This window comes from Anguilla rostrata, chromosome 7, assembly GCF_018555375.3.
Source record: "Anguilla rostrata isolate EN2019 chromosome 7, ASM1855537v3, whole genome shotgun sequence".
NCBI lineage: Eukaryota > Metazoa > Chordata > Actinopteri > Anguilliformes > Anguillidae > Anguilla > Anguilla rostrata.
In genome coordinates this window covers 33,280,628-33,302,781 of record NC_057939.1, presented here as the reverse complement: position 1 = coordinate 33,302,781, position 22,154 = coordinate 33,280,628, and the positions used below count along the sequence as shown (strand labels likewise).

Here is a 22,154-nt window from a genome sequence, read left to right as displayed (position 1 = left end):
TTCTGTGCCAATTCTAAATTAAGCTGACACTTAGAACAAGTACCATTACTCATAAAATTGGCAGCAGAGCTAAGACTAACCATACAACAAACTATGCAGGGAATGGAAGCCATGATGCGCTCTTACCGTATTTTCTTTAGTTGTTCGCGTCGTTCGATTTACAATTTACTTTGGCAAGTAATCCGGAGAAAGTAGTATATGATACTTAGGTTTTGTTTAAACAAAAAAAAAAAAAACCCAAGATAGTGTCGATACACCATTGAAAGCACGATATTAGCCTGTAACAAAGTTTTTCGAACTCCTCGCTCTTTCAACCACAAACTTTCAACCACAAACAGGAAGCCAACCACAAACAGGAACCACAAAAATTGCACACACTACCAACTCATGTTCTTGACTTAAGTCAATACGACGAATGGTATCACTAGGGAACACTTTATTGGGAATTACTGATATCATTTTCAAAGGATGGGTGAAGTATTATACTCATTGCAGCTTTTTTCTGTATCAAGGAGAGAGGGAATTCACCAATCACGGGGATGGTGAGCTCAAAATCATGGAAAGAGCTATTAATGAGGTAGCCTAGGGGTTTTCTTGCGGTCACATGAGCAGTCGTATTGGTAAGATTCTGTCCCAAGAGATAAGTAGAGCGGTTTTGGACTTCTAGAAGAGGGGTGCCACAGATGGTCAGGTTTAGCTCATAGAAATATGGAGAAAGAAGATCCTGAGCAATCAAATGCTTGTCCGTTCAGAATCATGAATCTAGCAGGAACGCCAGCGGTCTTGGTTGGGAATAGCCATGTCAAACTCACTCGCCACTTGGCAGGCCTGGGGAATCGTTGACCAGAGCCCATGTGTTCTGAGTCTGTGGAAAGGAGTTTGTCCTCTGTGCGCACTTGAGACCACAAAACGCCATTAATGGTGTCAAGCTGAGCACCCAACCGAACTAGCGCATCGGCTCCGACGTAGATGGAGTGGGACAGCTGGGGCACCGCACTGAAGTAGTGGGTCAGCTGCTTCTTTCCAATCTGGAGAGCCAGCGCACAAATCCCAATGCTCTTCATTGAGAGAGTAGCCTGTGGCTCTTATGCGCAAAGGGCGGGCAAGTGTCCTTATGGTAAAGAAGGTCATATAAGCCTTGGCGGATAGCAGACTTCTCAGACCCTATTGCAACAAGTGTATCCTGCACATTGACCCCATTCACCCGCGCCCCACCAGTGATTAACGGACTATAGTTGTGACTTGGGCTCGTCCAAGGCACATAGAAATGATTCATGTTCATGTCGAACATGGGCGGCAGGCTAAGTGTTCTCAGTCTCCTGTGGAGGATCACTGAGGGCAGGTGAGAGGTTTTTGGGGGATACAGGGTCTCCAGAGTGTTGTGTATGGGACTCAAGCTCTATGTTGGGTGAGTCCGCAGTGGCTGAGCGAGTCTCAGCACCACCATTGGTTGCAATTGCGTTGCATGGTTGTTTGGTGATACCAATATCAAAAGGCTTTGGAGAGGTCACTTGTGTCCACAGCTGCCCTCGGTGGCAGTCGATCAATGGAGCCAACCTACTAAGTAGGTCTTGTCCAATGAGTATGCGTTCGGTGTTGAACTGGGAGATGTAGACAGGATGGATGATCTTCATTTCCTGGAAACCAAACTCTAACCAGGCTCGTTGAGTGATGGAAGCGCGGTCCTGAGTGTAATTTGTGATTTTTAAGTCACAAGATTCCACATTGAGGCGTTTACCGGCTACCAGCATCTCCTGGGTAATCTCGGTGAACGTGGTAGGGCACATGAGGCTGACCTCTGACCCAGTGTCCAACAGTGCACTGAGACGTACACTGTCTTCAATCAGAACTGTGGCATAAATGCGTTTGGCGTTTCCATGTTGGACTAATTCCCCAAGGAATTGCAAAAGCGAGCAGCTTTAGCTATTGACAAGATGGATTTCTCTGCAGTTGGTGGAGGAGCAACTTTGTCTGCAGGTCCTCTTTCCCACCCCACAAGGTAGACTCTTGGTGGAGGGGAGGAAACCTGGCCTAGTCATGCAGTGGGGGTGTCGCTATTACCCCCCTTTGAAGGCTTCCCAAGAGAGGCTATGCCTTGAGTGAGGCCAGCTAAGGATTCCTTAATGGAGTTCAGTTCAGCCCTGAGCTCTGCATCTGATTTCCTATCCTGCTTCCTGTACCCGCTGTCCTGCTGTGAGTCACCCCTCCTATGCTCTCATGACCCTCCCCTCCTGTCTGTATACCTTTGTCCATGGCTATGACGTGGGTTTCCAGAGTCTCTCTGCTGACCATCACAACTCTTGGACCGCTGTTGTTCCCTCCACCTGTCGGTGGCTGTGTTATGACGAGAGTGGGGGTCTTGATGGTCTTTCTGGAACACAGTCTTAGAGGTTGGGACTTCTGAACCCTCAAGCTTAAGTAGGGTTCCGGAGCCTTTCAGTTCAAGAACTCTAGGTTCCTCTTTCCTCTTATTCTTGTCACTCGGACGGACGATGGCGTCCCAGGCCATTTGCGCTATCTTCCTGATGTTGCGCATTGAGGGCCTTGATTGATCGTCGCCACAAGTCATGAGGGTGACATGAGCACGGATGGATGGGTGCAGGTTGTGGAGGAACAAGGACTTGAAGGCTCGGTCCTCCTCAAGACCTGGCCCATTTCTCCCTTGGAAGAAGGCATATCGCAAGCGGTTATAAAAATCATGAGGGTGCTCAGATCGGTTATGTTTGATCTGAATTGCAGAAATTGTGGCTGACATCTCATCAGCAAAGTGCATGTATTCTTCTGAGAGCGCTTTACACAGCCGGCGATAGCTGTCACGGACAGAAAAGGGCTGTGCTTCTATGAATGCTCGAACAGGGCGAGAGGTTGTCTTCCAAATGAGTTTGACCTTTTCTTTGTCGGTCGCTCTTGGCAGCTCGGACAGACTATGTTCAATCTCCCATAGGTAGTCTCCCATATTGTGGTCGACCTTCTCGGGATCAAAATGTCCTTAGCTAGCGTATCAAGGTGTTTCCAGCGTGGACTGTCTGGAGACTTGATCGAGACCTTCTCGAGGAGGGGGATTGGTCTAAGTCAGAGGGACTGGAGCCGGAGTAGTTTTTTCTTCGAGAGGCTCGGGATCGTGATCTATACCGGTGCCGTCTAGGGGGCGAATGTGAGTCATCCATGCGAGGCTGTTGGTATGAGACTACGGATTTTCCCAGAGATGGAGAAGAATAGCTGTCAGATTCATGGCCCCACCGAGGGCGAGAAGAGCGACGTTCCGCACGGGGTCGCCGTGGGGAGCAGTCTGATTACCTATCTGAGGCGGTGTGCACAAAACGGACTCCCCATGCTCGGCGGGGAGGCGAGAGTGAGGGAGATCTGTACCTCTGTCTCTCCTTCCGAGGCGGTGAGAGTGAAGGAGATCTGTGCCTCTGTCTCTCCTTCCGAGGCGGTGAGAGTGAAGGAGATCTGTGCCTCTGTCTCTCCTTCCGTATTGCACCAGACTGAGAGGGCTCCTTCACTTTCTCTTTTACGGAGCAGTCTCTTTCCCGGCCTCTGCCGGAGAAGGAGTCACGACCCCCAAGATGTGCATTGGCGACTTGAGCTTTCAAGCGAGCCAGTTCACTGTCTCTCTGAGTGAGGGTGGTCTGCATGCTACTGAGGTGACGCTCATTGCCTGTGAATCTAGCGCCACACTCTTCCAGCGCCTCAGTAGTTGTAGTGAGGTCGCGGCGTATATCTCTCACCTCCGCTTGTAGCCGTTCCCTATCTGACTCAATTGCCGGTTCTCCCTACTCAGGGTCTCCAGCTCTATGCTCGTCTGTCGGTGGTGGAGTAAGAACAGCCTGCCTACTACCTCTTGGATTGTCATACGGCAGGCGTGAGAGGAGTCCTGGATGGACTGCACTAAATGATTGATTTCCCTTTCGCACTCTTCCAAAGAGTGTCGCTCAAATTGTTCCTTCTCCTCCTGGGGAAATAGGAGAAGCTGAGCAACAAAGTCCTGAATGGGAATCTGCTCCAATTCTGGGAGCCCTGCCTCCACCTGAGAAGCTTGGGAGGAGCTGTGGCTCATTTTTAGACCTATTGAGGAACAGGGAGAAGCAGGGAAGAAAGCGGGCCAGCAATGGCCAAGCTAGCTACAACCTGTATTGGGTAGGGTTTATCTAACCCAAAGTGTGAAAAGATACGACAACCACGGGGCCTCCTACAAAGTACCGGGCAGAACTGCGCAAGAAACCAGCAGGGGTCATGCGGGCACTAGTAACTCAGACTTTGGACAGATGCGGTGACTGTGACCAATTGTAACGACCCAACACATTCACTTACACAACGCCGTTATACAACAGCACTGAAAAGCAACACTATCTTGATGACTCTGCAATGCTAGGGGTGAACTAGCTGATGAAAGCTATGTGCTGGAAATTGGTAATTACTAATTAAGTTACTACACGGATGTAATAATGCTTAATAACTACTCAATATTAAAATGGGTTTATTATTGATGACCCAGCTTATTCTGTCCTCGCTGAAGGGTCTCCCTCTTGAGCCAAGAAAAAAACAAAACGAAAAGAACTATTTCCAAACACTGTAGCACATGAAGGATGGGTGGACTTACTATTCACTGCCACTTCGTTAAGTACAGCACAAATGGAAATGAGTCACAAAAAAAAAAAAATTATTAAAAAAAAAAAAATAAAAATCCTCTTTAGATTTTTATTTTTTATTATTTTTCTTATCTAAGGAAAAATGGGGAATACATTATAATTATTCAGGAAAGTATCAATAATTACCACTAACCTTAGCATGTATAGTGTAACTACCTGGTTATAACAGGAATACTGTGGCAATACATGTATATAGACAGTTTATAGAATACCACCGGGTTAGGGTACTGAATGGAGTTGGTTAGCAATAGCTAACAATGACTACACACATGGGCAGTTAGCTAGGCAGCTATCAGGGATTAATATCTGGATAGGCTTTAACACTACTACTTCACACAGAATATCAGCATGAATTCAAGCATAAGCACATTGTACACGTGTTACTTCCAAACAGCACTTCTACAAGTGAGTACAAACATAAAATCCACTGGATTATCTGCGGCTCAACCATGTGCTTCTTAGCTAGTGTAGACAAAGCCAAAATGGCCTCCCCAAAGGTCAGAGGACAATCGCTACCACAACCAATCACAATCATAGACCGTCTAAAATAACATCGCTACCCTGTGGATTCAAAAGGAAATGGCACGAATATACTAACTTAACTACGGGGGTAAGGACACAGCTGTTTTGTATGGTTAAATTTGTTTGAATCGTTAATAGACAGACAATGATGTACGTAAATTAGAATTAGCCGCTACCACTGTTACAGCACAACCTATTGCAAGTACAAATGGCATTTGTCTTGAGGCAGGCCTCAGCATAGTAAGTATGGCGCCATCTGGAAAGCTTTAATTCTAATTATTTAATTCAGCGTTACAGGATCAATATTCCTTAAATCTCAATTGAAGCCAACTGCTCTACCCTCACACGGGGCACCAGTTGTAGGTGCAGTGGGTAGAATTTACGGTATTAATCAGTCTCATAAAATTATTATTACCATATAATTTGGAATTTTATTAGCGGTTTAAATTTCAAATACCAATGGTTATTTCTATTAGATTGATCAAATATTACAAATTCAATTATTAAATGAATATTTCAATCTGACAATCTAGGTTCTGAAGGAAATGGTTCTTTTGATAGAATGTTGTGGCTTCAGTCGATATCCAGGAAACATGAACCAGACAACTGTGTATAATTAAACAATGTTTAATAAACGCAGTGAACGGAATCACGAAAGACCACTATAATACCATCTACAATCTAACACAATTATCTATTACCAATGATTATTGTCTCCGTGAAGTTGAATGAGGGAAAAACCATGGGGTGCGCTGGAGTACGTGCGGGTGTACGCACATTGCTTAACTTGAATCAAAGTCCTGGGGTAGCCTTCCACAAGCCTCTCACAATCCTTTGCTGGAATTTTTGCCCATTCCTCCTGAGACAACTGGTGTAACTCAATCAGGTTTATAGGCCACCTTGCTTGGACACACTTTTTCAGTTCAGTCCATACATTTTCTATGGAATTCAGGTCAGAGCTTTGTGATGGCCACTCCAATACTTTCACTTTGTTGTCTTTAAGCAATTTTGTTACAACTTTAGAGATCCTGCTGGAAGACCCAGTTGCGACCAAGTTTTAACTTTCTAGCTGATGTCTTGATGTGTTGCTTCAGTATTTCTAGATAATCTTCCTTCCTCATGATGCCATCTATTTTCTGAAGTGTATCAGTCCCTCTTCTAGCAAAACACCCCCACAACATGATGCTGCCACCCCCATGCTTCACAGTTGGGATGGTGTTCTTTGGATTAAAAGCCTCACCCTTTTTCCTCCATACATAGCGCTGATCATTATGGCCAAACAGTTCAATTTTTGTTTTATCTGCCCAGAGAACACTCCTCCAAAAGGCTAGGTCTTCGTCCTGGTGATTGCCTGACAAACTTCAGTCTGCCTTTTTTATGCCGGTCTTGAAGTAGGGGCTTCTTCCTTGCATGACAACCTTTCAGGCCATGGCAATGTACGATTCTCTTACTGGTGGATATAGATACTTTGTTGTTATCTTGGGGTTCAGTTGAACCTTTCGGACCAAAGTTCGTTCAGCCATGGGAGTTAATTTGTGCCTCCTTCCTGAATGATGCAGTGTCTGTGTGCTCCTAAGATTTTTATATTTTCATACAATTGTTTGTACAGATGCTTGTGGTACCTTCAGTACCTTCAAATTGCTCCTAAGGAGGAATCGGACTTGTGGACAGTTTTTTTCTGAGGTGTTGGCTGAGTCTTGGATTTTCCCATGGTATCAAGGGCAAAAAGGTAGTGGCTCTAAAGGTAGATCCTTAAACCCTAGGACCCTAAAATGTTATTGGTCGTTTCTCACTATCTTCATTTAAAATTTTTTTTTTTTTATTTACAGTTTTTTACACATTAATTAAGAAAAAGCCCCAAGTATTACATACCAGTTTTATCAGAAGTCTCTTATGAAAAAATTTTACTTCTAAGAGTTAGATAATCAGAAATAGAAGTTCAAAGCAAAAAAATTCATTTACGTTTTATGAAAAGAATATGTTTTTTGTAATGTATTTCTAAAAGTACATGTCTCACCGCAACGAATACCCTGCAATGTAAGTCCAGGGTGTATGTACTACCCACACCAAATATCATGTCAATTGACCTTGCCATTGCTTTATCATGTGGCATTATGTACATGAAGAGCCTGGCACCTGAGCCTTCCACCAGAAAGGACACTAGACCGAAAAATGTTGATAGAAATATGTTTTTATTCCAAAAGCACAATTGAAATACAATATATATGCCCAAGAACTATATACTATAAATAAAAATGTATTTTTTTCTTTGAACAATAGTAAACTACAAAGAAAACAAAAATATTACTTTATTATTACTATATTATTTTAACTGCTGTTGGAGTTACGGGGCAGGGGGAGTTGAGGGGATTGGAGGCGGGGCAGTGCATTGATGTGCTCATAGCAGTGAAAAGGCGTCAGACACATATTCCAATCCATTGCTCAGCTTAGCAGAGAATGCACATTTCAGAGCACCTCAGAGACAGATAGAATAATAATACATGTTTGAAATATACGACATTGGAAAAAAAAACAAAACAGAAAACAAAATATCAACTCGCCTGCTACCTGCGTGCTGTGCACAGAGTACTGTATTATTTATTTAGGCATTGGCACACTACAGCATAAATTGCGTCTTTTGTTTTTCAATATTAGTAATTGCAGTGAGGAACTGCAGCTGTAGACACAAGAAAGTTTGTTACATTATGGTAGCAACGGAACTATGCGGACTATCTATATATTTACCGTCATTGTTTTATAATACCAGTGTGTTTTTGCGCGTTTGCAGAGAAACGCAAATACTATCAATAAAAATGGTTTAGCAATTTCTCAGCATAATGATGGATTGAAGGACTAAACGACCTCACCCGATATTGTCTTCAAATGGATCCATCCTGAGTTTGAATATCTTTAGCCTAGGTGTATGTAAATTTTTGGCCTCAACTGTATATGTACCATATATTATTATTTAATTTTCTATAGTTATGGGCTACCATAGCTAAACCTAGCATTTATCTGGCAAGTGTGATTGTCGTATTAATGTTTTATTCACACAATAAAATATCTCAAATATATTACCATCCATACCATTGGTAGTCTCGACTAAGTTTCATTAAGTGGGGTGAACGGGTTATAAAGTTGAGGAGGGGGTTGAGTACGTACCATAGGGTTCTTGTCACTATGCCTCCTTACTGTGACAAACTTGTCCTGTTAATGAGGATGCCAGTGGGGCTAATAAACTATGTGAAAGAGAAATAGAACTAGAATGGGCCAAAAAGGAGAATTCCGCATTGGTTCCAATTTGTTGAAGAGTCTCGATGCGAGTTTCCAATTCAGAGATTTTTTCCACCAGTCTAGCTTTAGATATACATTTTTTACAAGTAAACTTACCACTGACAGTGGAATATTTTACCTAATGCACTCACCACAAAGGACAGGAAGCGAGGAGGGAGAGCTTGGGGAAGCAAGCATGATTACATTTATTTATGTACAGTGCCTTCAGAAAGTTGGTTGGATCCGGTTGGATCTATGGGAAGTGAGGTCCAAAAACATACCTGCAATTACCGCTTCTCGCCATTGGCACTGCCATAGAGAACGAAACTGAAATCTTCGAGATTGTCACTTTAACCTAAGTGCACCTTACTTTTACATGAGATCTGCCTAAAGGCACTGCATCCAAGCACAGTGATTCCATCCCCTTATAAGGCTCTTGCATGGTGCTGGTTGTACATATATATATATATATATGTATATATATGATATATATATATGTATCTGATGAAAAACATGTTTTCAACGTACAAAAATGCCAAGTTACTCGCATAAACAAAGCACTATCTATAACTCATTAAATCAAACCGGCATATGAATAGTGTAAATATTTTATTTTTAGTAACCCAGTAAGACAGTGTAATGGGTGAGAGGTTTGCTTGAGTCCGAGGGGGGATTTGAACCTAAGCCTGTCACTCGTCCAAACGAGACGTAAGTAGACCCACTACCTGGTGAGCTACCAGTGAAGAAGACACAGAAACTGCAAAGTGTACTTCTATGTATGTCCATTTTGCATGCGTATCTATTGTTTTTATTGGCTGATTTACCTAAATGTCCAATGGGGAGACATATTCTTTGTAGGTTGGAGCATTTGTGATGATGTAATCAGGCAGGAAGAAGAAGAAAAAAAACGCAAAATCGCGTAAGTTCGGGGCTTTATTGTGTGGACGTGTGTAGTTGTTCATGAATTCTGTCCGTTGAAATGGGGTCAGAAGGTACAGAAATGAATGTTTCTAAGCACTGAGAGTGTGTGGTCATTGAGGTTATTTCTGTAGGGAACCCTGAAAAGTGGCAAACTCTCAATGCTGTATAGGTATGAGGCATAACTTCAATGCCATTAGGATTGCCATCCTTATATATATGGACAAGTTCCATGGACCAGGATACAGTGGATAAGATGCCTGCAGGGCAATTAATAATTGGCAGTAGTCTCTCTCAGGGTTAGGGAAGGTTCAGTCAGCAGGGATCTACACTCACCGTCCACTTCATTAGGTACACCTGTTCAACTGAAAACTGCACCCATTAACGCAAATATCTAATCAGCCAATCACGTGGCAGCAACTCAATGCATTTAGGCATATAGTCATGGTGAAGACGGCTGACGTTCAAACCAAGCATCAGAATGGGGAAGAAAGGTGATTTAAGTGACTTTGAATGTGGCATGGTTGTTGGTGCCAGGCTTGAGTATTTCAAAAACTGCTGATCTACTGGGATTTTCACGCACAACCATCTCTAGGGTTTACAGAGAATGGTCCGAAAAAGAGAAAATATCCAGTGAGCGACAGTTCTCTGGGCAAAGATGCCTTGTTGATGGCAGAGGTGAGAGGAGAATGGCCAGACTGGTTCAAGCTGATAGAAAGGCAACAGTAACTCAAATAACCACTCGTTACAACCAAGGTATGCAGAAGAGCATCTCTGAACGCACACCACGTCAATCTGTGAATCTGTATCTGTTGTGAATGCAGAATAAGATAGCAGCCTTTGGTGTTAAAACAGCCCCATGCACAACATTAGTATTGGGACATTTCAGGTCACAAATTTCTTAACTCTTAAGCAGGGCTTAGCCACAGTGTGTGTTCTGTGCCAGCTCTCAGAACCTTTAAGCAGGAAGCCACTGAGGGCAGAATAGTGCCATACAACTTCCCCTAACCCCTCGTCCCCAACTGCCCATTTGTGTACAAGGACTGCCAATCTCAAAGTTGAAATTACACTGACAGGAAATTTCCCTGACATGAGCCCAAAGTAGCACCTCTCTGGGGCAAGGCAGACAGATGGCTTTTTTACGAGAAAAAAGAGAATATTATGAGGTTACAGAAATTAACGTTGCTCCACTGAGAACCTGCCATGGCAAGAGAATACTCACTTTGTTTAGCTGCAGACAATACCCTGCAATAAAGTTTTGGTCCTGTTTTCCATCCAAATGTGCAAAAACAGAACAATCAAGGTTCAGAGGGAATTCATCTCTATCAGCACCCATGATACGTTTTTACAGCCAGTTGGTGGACTGTCTAACACTAGTATTACAGCTCTACACCGGCCTAATCTCAAATAAAAAGCCTCCTCAAAATACTGTTTCTGTCAGGACCACTGTCATCAAGTAGAACTTTATTGACAATAAAGGCAATACAGTTATGTTTGGCGGTATGGCTCTGTTCTGGAGCTCTCCCGCCAACCACGCAGCCCGCGTGGATAAGGCCGGGAGGCCAGCAGCCAAACCCCCCCTAGAGGGGTACATACAAAACAGATCCAGCAGCAAAAGCAGTTTTTATCACATATGAATGGAGCAAATGCAATTTCTTAAACACATAAGGATGGAGCAATACAAATTCTTAACACATGGGAATGGAGAATGCAAATTCTTGACGCATGGGGATGGAGCTGGGGTGGTGGAGGGGATTTTTTACGAGCAACGTGCAGCGCTTGCATGCAGGAGGAGCAGCCGAATGAGTAGAGGGAGGCTGTTTAAGTAGACCGCCCTGTTAGTGAATGTACTGTGATAGGCGAACATCACTCAGCTGAGCCGTCAGCTGATTCGGCCGGAGCGCTTGACTCTCGTGACCTGCCAGAACTACGCGATGCTCCATATTTGAAATGGCCAAATACACAATTACTCTAATTCCTTAAATATACATCATTAGAGAAATATATCCATCCATCCATCCATTATCTATACCCGCTTATCCTGAGCAGGGTCATGGGGGGTGCTGGAGCCTATCTCAGCGTGCATTGTGCGATAAATACACCCTGGCATAAATACACCCTGGACAGGCTGCCTATCTATCGCAGGGCACACACACCATTCACTTACACACTCATACCTATGGGCAATTAAGAGTCTCCAATAAGCCTACCTGCATGACATTGGACTGTGGGAGGAAACCAGAGTTCCCGCGGGAAACCTACGCGGACACAGGGAAAACATGCAAACTCCACAGAGAAAGGCCCCAAGTTGAGATTTGAACCCATGACCTTCTTGCTACCTTCAGTGCTACCCACTGCACCACCGTGCATAAATAAATATAATATCTCAGATTTGTAATTATATGAATTACAATATTAAATAAATATTGTGTTTACAAAAAAAATGTATTTGAAAAAGTAGTGCAATAATTTTATTAAAATATTTATTCCACAGATTTAAACCATAGAATATGACCTACTTCAATATGACATTAAAATTACAGCAAGGAATAAGTAGATACAGCAATACATTTGATGAACACTGTAGCTCTTCTAGCTTTTAAGACTCCCACCAGGTAAATGTTCCATTGTTCTATTTATCACTTGAAGGCACACACTCTTCCATTGTTTTTCATACAGTGCCTTCGGAAAGTATTCAGACCCCTTCACTTTCTCCAGATTTTGTTACGTTACAACCTTATTATAAAATGAATTAAATTCATTTTTATTCTCATCAGTCTGCACACAATACCTCATAATGACAAAGTGAAAACAGGTTTAGAAATTTTTGAAAATTTATTAAAATTAAAGAATTTAAATATCACATTTACATAAGTATTCAGACCCTTTATTCAGTACTTTGTTGAGGCACCTTTGGCTGCGATTACAAACTTGTGTATTCCTGGGTATAACGCTACAAGCTTGGCACACCTGTATTTGGGGTATTTCTCCCATTCTTCTCTGAAGATCCTCTCAAGCTCTGTCAGGTTGGATGGGAAGTGTTGCTGCACAGCTATTTTCAGGTCTCTCCAGAAATGTTCAATTGGGTTCAAGTCTGGGCTCTGGCTGGGCCACTCAAGGACATTCACAGACTTGTCCCAAAGCCAGACCTGCGTTGTCTTGGCTGTGTGCTTAGGGTCGTTGTCCTGTTGGAATGTGAACCTTCGCCCCAGTCTGATGTCCTGAGTGCTCTGGTGCAGATTTTCATCAAGAATCTCTTCGTACATTGCTCTGTTCATCTTCCCTTCAATCCTGACTAGTCTCCCAGTTCCTCCTGCTAAACAACATCCCCACAGCATGATGCTGCCACCATCATGCTTCACCGTAGGGATGGTATTAGCCAGGTGATGAGTGGTGCCTGGCATGGCCGTACCCAGGGTTTTAGAAATACTGAGGTCCAAAATCCGAGCCTGCTAGGGGGACATTTTTTTGATTTCCCTGAGTAGACTGGCTGGCTACTTTCTCTCAGTCCCCTCATCTTGTCCTGTATCTCTTCCCTTCCCAAAGCTGAGCTTTGATTGTTTGAGGCTTTTCATTTTCTTCTCTGTCTCAGTGAAGAAAGTAAACACAGGGTTTGAATTTGAATAGCATCATAAACAATTGGATTTGGCTGGCACGTTAACATATTTTCATGTAAAATGAAACTTAATCTCAACCTTAACAACGACAAGACACTATATATCTTTACCTTTAAAAATCTAATGATTATATTGTGTACACTAGTATTTACAAACCTGTAGTATGATAGAAAAATATACGACAAAAAGAACGACAAGTTATTAGTGTGCATTACAATTCGATGCTGGATTTATTCTGAAATCCAAGCATGAAACATAATTCCCATTGATCACAGGCAGAAAGCACCATTTAGCGGCCCGGATGTATAAGGTTATTATCCTAGCGTGAAATGAAATGAGCTGACGTTACGTATTCTAAATGAAACATTTGCAATGCAAATAAAAAAATATATAGGGGTAGCCCACCTCTTTATAACACAAATTCCAACCTTTTACACAAACACTGAATTTAAAGAAAAGAATTTCATTGAAAGTTTATCAGTCTACCATTGGATGGATGGAATTAACTTAACTTAATTCACTCAAGTGAAACTAGCCGGCATCATGATGGATGGCCACTGTTTAACGTAGCGCGACTGCACAGGAGCTATTCATCAGATGATGTCTAGATGAATGACATTGAACTACAACAAGCAGTCCAATGCAATCTGACACTCTATTCAAAAATGAGAGGGCTATGTTTCCAAGAAATAGAGCGTTCTATTCCTATACGAATTTACGAACGGGAAAACTGTCAGTTGACCTAAACTGGCTGATAAAAATGGACGAAATAAAAAGATCAATATTTATGACTGAAAACAATGTAGCGCCTCTTGTGCAAGAAATTGTGGACAGTGAGGATGATGATGCCGATACAGCTAGAGTAATGTAAGTTGGAAATATCCTATTTGTGACAATTGCAGCTAGTTAGCTAAACAATTTAACATTATATTAAATTTCGTGAGCTAGCCTATCAAACGTCTAGCTTCAGGTTTAGAGACTATAGATCTGAGCTCTGCTGCTCCGTCTCCTGATACAAGGTGCCCAGAGTACGCTCTGGACACTCCGAGAGGGCGGTGCTCTGAATAACATTCTAAAAGCGCTCAGAATTTACGAACAGCCCAGTAATGTTATGGAGTGCGCTCTGCCGCGAGCTTATTTGCGAACGCACCCTACATCATGCTTCGCATGGATTGAGTGGTTACCTGTCGGGTTTCCTTAAGTTGTTGATCAAAGAACCACTGTGTTGAGTAAAGATTTTGTAGTAACGACAAGATCATCCACTTCACCACCCACCCATGCACACACACAAGCAATGACGGCGACCAGATGAGGAAGTCGGTTATCTTGGCGTTGTACAATATCTTTGCCGCGCCAAGTTATTTTTAGACAATTTCACGACTTTTATTATATACACCTTGGAAAAAATACAGAGGTCCTGACCTCGGGGGCCTCAATGGTGGGTACGGCCATGGTGCCTAGTTTCCTCCAGACGTGACGCTTGGAATTGTTGCCAAAGAGTTCAATCTTGGTTTCATCAGACCAGAAAATCTTGTTTCTCTTTTAGGTGCCTTTTGGTAAACTCCAAGGGGGCTGTCATGTGTCTTTTACTAAGGAGTGGCTTTCGTCTAGCCATACTACCATAAAGGCCTGATTGGTTGAGTACTGCAGAGATGGTTGTCCTTCTGGAAGGTTCTCCCATATCCACAGAGGAACTCTGGAGTTTTGTCAGAGTGGCCATCTGGTTCTTGGTCACCACCCTGACCAAGGCCCTTCTCCCCAGATTGCTCAGTTTGGCCGGGTGGCCAACTCTAGGAGGAGTTCTGGTGGTTCCAAACTTCTTTCATTTAAGAATGATGGAGGGCACTGAGATCTTCAGGACCTTCAATGCTGCAGAAAATTTTTTGTACCCTTCCCCAGATCTGTACCTCGACACAATCCTGTCTTGGAGGTCTATGGACAATTCAACTTCATGGCTTGGTTTTTGCTGTGACATGCACTGTCAACTGTGGGACCTTATATAGACAGGTGTATGCCTTTCCAAATCATGTCCAATCAATTGAATTTCTCACAAGTGGACTCAAGTTGTTAAAACATCTCAAGTATGATCAATGGAAACAGGATGCACCTGAGCTCAATTTTGAGTGTCATAGCAAAGGGCCTGAATACTTATGTAAATGTGATATTTCAGTGTTTTTTTAATTAATTTGCAAAAATTTCTAAAAACCTGTCTTCGCTTTGTCATTATGGGGAATTGTGTGTAGATTGATGAGAATAAAAACAAATGTAATCAATTTTAGAATAAGGCTGTCACGTAACAAAATGTGGAAAAAGTGAAGGGGTCTGAAAGGCACAGTAGAAGTGAAGCGCTGGAATAAGCTGGAACAATGTTGCCCTTGTAGGCTTCTTGGGTCAGAGTAACTTTAATAATTGACAGGGGATCTGCAATATTGAAGAAATGGAGAGAAATAACCAATATATTTTCAATACTTGAAGAAATTAAGGGAAAACAAAGCAATAATGTTTGTAAAAACTACTTAGCAACAGTCCAAAGCGCACCTCTAAGCCAAAAGCAAACCGCAAACAAGAATATTTAAAATGTGCATATAAATTAATAAATTAATGTTAAACATACATTTACATCTTTTATTGAGAAATCACCACATTCCTCTTCCATTATTCACCCTATATAGCTATAGGAAAAACATTGGTCTAATACCTCCAATACAGCTGCACCACCAAGGAATTTTTTGTATGTGTGCTCAGGAACCTATATAGAAGCATACATTTTATAAATCGCCATGCTGCTGTGGACTTGAGCTTATGTACAACTTAAAATCTGTTCAAATTAATGTTTAACAATTTGACCCCTGGTTTTTTGCTGGTATGGAGGTGTAAAGACTGAAATGTAACATCTGATTCATTGTATGCATTTTGATACTTTGTTACCGGCATAGCACAGCAAAAACTATTCTCAAGAAGTAGGCTGTTCTTTTTGCTTTGACTGAAATATGACCAACCTGCATTGATGTCATTTCTCTTTATAATGATTAGTGATGTCATATAGTTTTTTTTTTAGAATATACTCTTTTTTAGAAGGCCTGTTAAGAGACATCATTAGGGTCCATTACACAAGAATGTTTATCCAAGAATCAAATTTTCATATATTTTCATCAACCCACAATACATTCATTATACTTCACCATACATTTTCTATATTTCAGTAAGTTCAATTTGAACTTCAGTAAGTTCAATTTCATCTCCATCCTTCATGGCTGCAAAGAGCTAAATATTCAAATGGGGACTCCTGATAGATCAGTACACCAGTGACTGAGAGAACAGGTGCTGTACTGTTTTTTTTTTTTTTTTTTTTTGTAGTGTTATTTTCACAAATACAAATACAGGGCCAGGATCTGAACACATGTCCATTTGATCATGAATGAATCATTACATTTATATAACACTTTTTCTGAAAGGGCTTTACAGTGATGACTGGGACCTCACCTTACCCACCACCAATGTGTAGCACCCACCTGGGTGATGCAGGGCAGCCATTTTGCAACAGAACACTCACCACACATTGGTTAAGGTGGAGAGGGAGAGAACATTTTTTTAACCAATTATATCAGGGGATGATTAGGTCGCTAGTTGGAGAGAGCCACGTTGGGAATTTAGCCAGAACACTGGGGAAGCCCCTACTCTTTGCTCAAGTGTCATCGGGTCTTTAATGACCACAGTGAGTCAGGACCTCGGTTTAACATCTCGTCCGAAAGACGGAATTTCCAATAGCACAGTGTCCCCCTCACAGCTCTGGGGCATTGGGGTTTATTCGACCAGAGGGAAGACTGCCCCCTGCTGGATCACCAACACCACGTCCAGCTGCAACTTAGTTTTCCCAGGTGGTCTCTCATCCAAGTACTAACCAAGCCCACACTTGCTTAGCTTCGGCCGTTACGCAGAAGCAGGGTGCATGTTGGCATGTCTGCTGGTCAGCAGGAAAAAATGATGCAATAGTTAGCCCCCCTGGCTTCAGCATGAGACCTGTGACCTTGGATGAAACTCTGGGTTAAGGGGTAATATTCTCTATATTATATGCTCAACAGTGATGGTTTCGAAACTGTAAGTTCAGCAGTGATAACGTCTAAACTGCCCGCTCAGCAGCGATACTGTATATCTTAAACTGTGTGTTCAGGCAGGAGAGATAAAGGATTGGAGTTGGTTAGGACTTCCAATTCCATGGGGCCTAAACCATTGATGCAGCCTCTGCAACCATTTATTTGCAAAATATGAAAAATACTCAGTTACAGCACATCTTTCTTGTAGTCCCCTAAGGTACCTGTATAAGGAAGCAGGAGCAGGTTATTTAAAGTTATTTAAAGTGTTATGGAGACAAACATTATTATGATGCAGAGGTGGTATATTATAATAATGGGTCAAATACTTTATTTCAAACAATGACAATGAACAGTGTTTTTTCTTCTCCTTTTAATAATGATAAAATGATTAAAATGTCTCCAAATGAATAAACTTTTACTAGCACTTTCAACTTAAAAAGAGGGTAGACTGTACAGGATTGTCAATACACAGATTGCTAATAACATATTTGTCCTTTAAACAGCACATACAAATATAGCATTGACAATGTACTTGATGTATACTACATAGCTTACATGGCATCTATAGGAACAAAATGGCATCAATTGTTTATCTTTTGGATCAAAGTAGGTATTTAAATGCCTGATGAACATATTATACATTACTTTTTGCTTACCAAAATAAATTAAATATACATGACTTCTATTTAAAATCTATATATAATTAGTAAAGCTTTATATTTTGTTGTTAAATTTGACTCTAGTCCACATAGGCATTACCATGGTCCTGTATTCCTCCAAAGATAGTAAAATGCAATGACAAGAAATTGTTTACAACAACTTTTATGTTATTCAAATCAAAACTCTATCCAAGACTATTGGATCTTAAACATGGCAGCCCACTCAGGCGGCTCAGTTGTACAAAACACAGGGCCGCTTCAAGACTGAACATTTTGGATTCATAATCTCTGATATTTTATTGTTATACCTATAATTAATGACCAACCCTCCCCACCATGGCAGTCCTGACAATTTGCCATTCAGTGGGCTCCTTTTCCATTCTTTCCCACAGTCCCAGAAGCCACCAACAGAGCAGGGAAACACAGCAGTCAAAGGCAAAATTTGTAGTTTCCAATTGGCACCGGTAGTGGTCAGGGTAGTGTACACAAATCCTTAGAACATGAACAAACAAAGGAGATTAAGGAACAAATATAAAAAGAGCTTTAAAAAAAAGGCAGGCCACCTGAGTATACAAGATTGAAACTAACCTTTCCGGATCTTTCCACAATGTCCAGCCCTCTTAGAGCTATGTCCTCCCAGACAGGGCAGAGGTGGTTGGGACTGGAAGACAATAACACGAGGTGGTCCACGCCGCACCTCCTAATGTCCGTTAATTCCGTTAGGCCAATGATCCATTGCTTGTGATTTAGAACCCCCCTTGGGCCCTACCATCCATATACATCCACACAAATATTACTTTGCTGGAAGAATAAACTCACAGGTAGGGTACTTCTTTGAGTGTGGGCCAGAATGCTTTGAACCACATTCACCTTCTTAGAACCAAATAAGTGCAAGAAAACGTGGTGAATAGTTATGTGAATCTCCCAAATTCCTGATTTCATGAAAAACCCAAGAAATGTATATATTATTTCACCATTTTCTATGAGGTCCAATATCTGGCTCCGAAAAGCAATTCCATAAATGAATCCAGGTAAGACACAGTTCGTTTCTGACAGTACCTTTTAAAGCCAATACAAAACTTTGAAGTGCAGATTGAAATGAACCTTGCTGTACTTTGGTGCAGGTATTACAGTTACTTTATTTTTACTTTTTGCAAGAACTTATAAACCATGTGGCCTGTACATATCGTTGAGATATGTTAGTGTATTCTTAATCCAATGGCAAATAAAAAATATGCATGCAGTTTTCACAGTACTGTAATCCTGTGCTGTTTGCTGAAGTTTACTTGCATCTAGGATGAAACATGCTGCCACTTCAGGATTTCCTTTTGGTCTGTTCCATGGAATCTGTGATTATATTCGACACCAAGCCAGAGAGGTGCAAGGTGAAGTCAGGCAGGTAACAGACGGTGGCCCTGCTTCTGTTGTAGAATACACAACAACAAAAACTATGGCATCGAACTGGGATTTAGCAAATAACAGTGTTTCTCAACTGCTGACCATTTACTTTGACATCTCCTCAAAATGGCTGAGACTTTGGAAGACCTTCTATGTGTCCATAATATGGGTGAATTCAAAGTATGATTCTCCCTTTCCACAGTACACTACTGACCCTGTTCCATGAAAGCAGTGCGGCAGTGATAGGCTTTTCTTTCAGACATCCAGCTTTTGGGGCATTCGACCTTGGGTGCAGTCCGGAGAGGGCATTGATTCGAGAGAGCAGGGTTATGGGAGGATGGGATGGGGTGGGGGGGGGGGGGGGGTTGTAGGGAATTTGGAGGGAGGATGAGTGGGAAGTGAGTGGTCAGCTAACACTGGTAGTGGATGTGCTGGTGTTGATGCACCTTTCCATCCACATGGGAGTGGGTATGTGTGTGGATGTCTGTGTAGAGTTTGGGGTACATTTTTGGGGCAAGTGTGGAGCTCCCCTGTGTGAGGAGGAGCTGCTGCTGCTGGGCCAGGCAGTCCTCATAACTGACAGACCCCATACAGTCGTTGTCCTGGCTGGGGGGTGCATTGGCTCGGTCCCGTGGGGGCTGGCGATGGGACCCTGGCATTGCCTGGGCAGTGACTACTGCTGGTGGAGAGCACTGTTTCTTGGACTGGCACAACCACAGTAAGATTGTTCCAAAGATGAACACCACACCTGCTGGGATCCCGATAATCACAGGCCAGGGGAGGCCACTGGAGGTTGGGGTGAGCATGGTTGCACTGGGTGGCTTGGGGTCTGGGGCAGGGGGTGGGATGAGGAGGGGGAGAAAGACAGAAAGAGAAAGATAGATACTTGAGTTTTCGATCATTACCAAATCTTCTAAGAAAAAGATACTTATTGAAAACATGAATATAAAAGTGTAATGCATTATATGCAAGAGGTTAATCATCACAGAGTACACCCTCCAGCTGTGCAGTACTGTATAGGATAATCCTGAAGACTGTTGTGTAAAGTATCATACTCAGGACAGTGTGATCATGGTCCATCTGCAAGAAAGTGCTCAGCGTGTTGTGTGAACATGTGGGCAGGACCAACGGGAGGCAGGAGGGTGGATTGGCCAGGTGTTGGGAACCTACCTGGAAAAACAGTGAGGAAGGCACTGCGGAAGCTGTAACCCATGGTGTTGGCACCTAGGCAAATGTACATGCCAGCATCCTCCTCCTTGGCACGTGTGATGAGCAGCTTGTTGAGGTAGGAGCCATCAGGTCGTGACCACACCTCACCAGTGGGCAGCACTACGAAACGGTGGTCACCCACTTCAATGGTGGAGTTGTATTTGTTCTCATCACCCAGCTCCACCCGCTTCAGCCACTGTATAACTGGCTTGACATCACTGCGCACTTTGCACTGGAATGATGTAGTCCCGCCATAATCCACTGTGGTGTTGACCGGGTGAGTTCCGGTCAGTATGGGTTTAGAGTTTGTCCTCTCTGCAATGAACATTGAAAAGCATCTTCATCCCAGTATTATTTTTACTTTTACGATTTGTCCACATTCCCTCATGTTAAATCACCAATGTTGCATATCAGGTCACTGCATAGCCCTCCACACCTCATGCAAGTGGCACTGCAGTTGAGTAACTCCTCCAGTGCACTTTTTTATCAGCCAGTTACTTTTTTATACCCTACTGGCCACAATGAACTTCAAGAGAGCTATTGATCATGAGCTGAAGTCAGGAATTCAGCATGTCTTTCAACATATACAACAGCTGTGTTAAACAGTGTCTCATATGTATATGGTGAGCTCAGTAATGTTTGGGACAAAGACATTTTTTAAAATCTTTTTTCTTGATTTGTCCTTGTTCTCTACAATTTTAGATTTGTAATCAAACAACTCACATGTGATTACAGTGCAGATTCTCAGCTTTTATTAAGACGTATTTTCATATAGTTTGGTTTTACCATGTGGAAATTACAGCCCTTTTTATACACAGTTGCCCATTTCCGGGCCATAATGTTTGGGACAAATGAGTTCACGGGTGTGATTAGTCATGTGTGTTCAATTGTTTCTGTAGGGAGATATAAGACTGTTTTCAGTATCTAGTCTTGATTTTAGGCTTTTGATGGCCTTAGTCTGTTATTAGAATTTGCCAACATGAGTTGTGCCAATGAAAGTCTAGTAAGCTAGAAAATAAAAACATAGCCAAACCTTAGGTTTACCAAAATGAACATTGTTTGGAAAAAGAAAGAAAGCACCGATGAGTGCAGAAATAACAAAGTGCCTGGTAGGCCTAGGAAGACCTCTACAGTTGATGACCAAAGAATGCTCGCCATAATTAAGAAAAATCACCAAACACTTGTCCGACAGATCAGAAACATTCCTCAATAGGTGACTACTGTCTGCAAAAGACTTCACGAGGCTACACTGCACTATGCAAACCTCTATTTAGCCACCAGGTTACAGTTTTCTAAGAAATACCTAAGAGTTTTTGTGGACAAATGATATCAAGATTCACTTGTATCTGAGTGATGGCAAGAGCAAAGTGTGAAGGCCAAAATGAACCGCTCAAGATCCAAAGCAACCCAATCATTTTGGTTTCAGCATATATGGCTGCTGCAGGTACTGGGTCACTTGTCTTCATTGATGATGTAACTGCAGACAGTAGCAGCAAAATTAATTCTGAAGTGTACAGAAACAGTGTACTTGCCTGCGCAAGTTCAAGCAAATGCATCCAAACTCATTGCATGGTACCTCATCCTACAGCAAGACAATGATCCCAGGCATACTGTTAAAACAACAAATGAGTTTTCAAAACCAAAAACGAGATAATTCTTGACTGGCAAAGCCATTCACCTGATTTGAATCCAATTGAACATCATTTTATTTTCTGAAGAGAAAACCTATGGCAACAAGCCCCTACAACAGGCAAGAGCTGAAGTTGGCTGCTTTACAGGCCTGGCAGTGCATCACCAAAGAATATACTTGGT

General features: G+C 42.3%; 2 protein-coding genes across 5 annotated transcripts in view; one reads left to right on the top strand and one right to left on the bottom strand.

The window, feature by feature from the left end:
• Nucleotides 1–22,154, top strand: part of LOC135258590 (uncharacterized) — a 614,972-nt gene that overhangs the window by 61,598 nt on the left and 531,220 nt on the right. The gene's annotated exons all lie outside the window — the stretch shown is intronic.
• fgfrl1a (fibroblast growth factor receptor like 1a) overlaps nt 13,199–22,154 on the bottom strand; it is a 350,100-nt gene continuing 341,144 nt past the window's right edge. Inside the window, exons 6-8 of one of the 4 annotated variants that reach the window (XM_064341984.1) lie at nt 20,304–20,657; nt 19,882–19,962; nt 13,199–19,156 (exon numbers count right to left, since the gene is read on the bottom strand). In XM_064341984.1, coding sequence (XP_064198054.1) covers nt 19,089–19,156; nt 19,882–19,962; nt 20,304–20,657 — 503 coding nt within the window. In that variant the 3' untranslated portion in view covers nt 13,199–19,088. Of the gene's footprint in view, nt 19,963–20,303; nt 20,658–22,154 lie in introns of all 4 variants that reach the window. The other 3 variants (XR_010331013.1, XM_064341983.1, XM_064341982.1) reach the window with 3 other exon arrangements.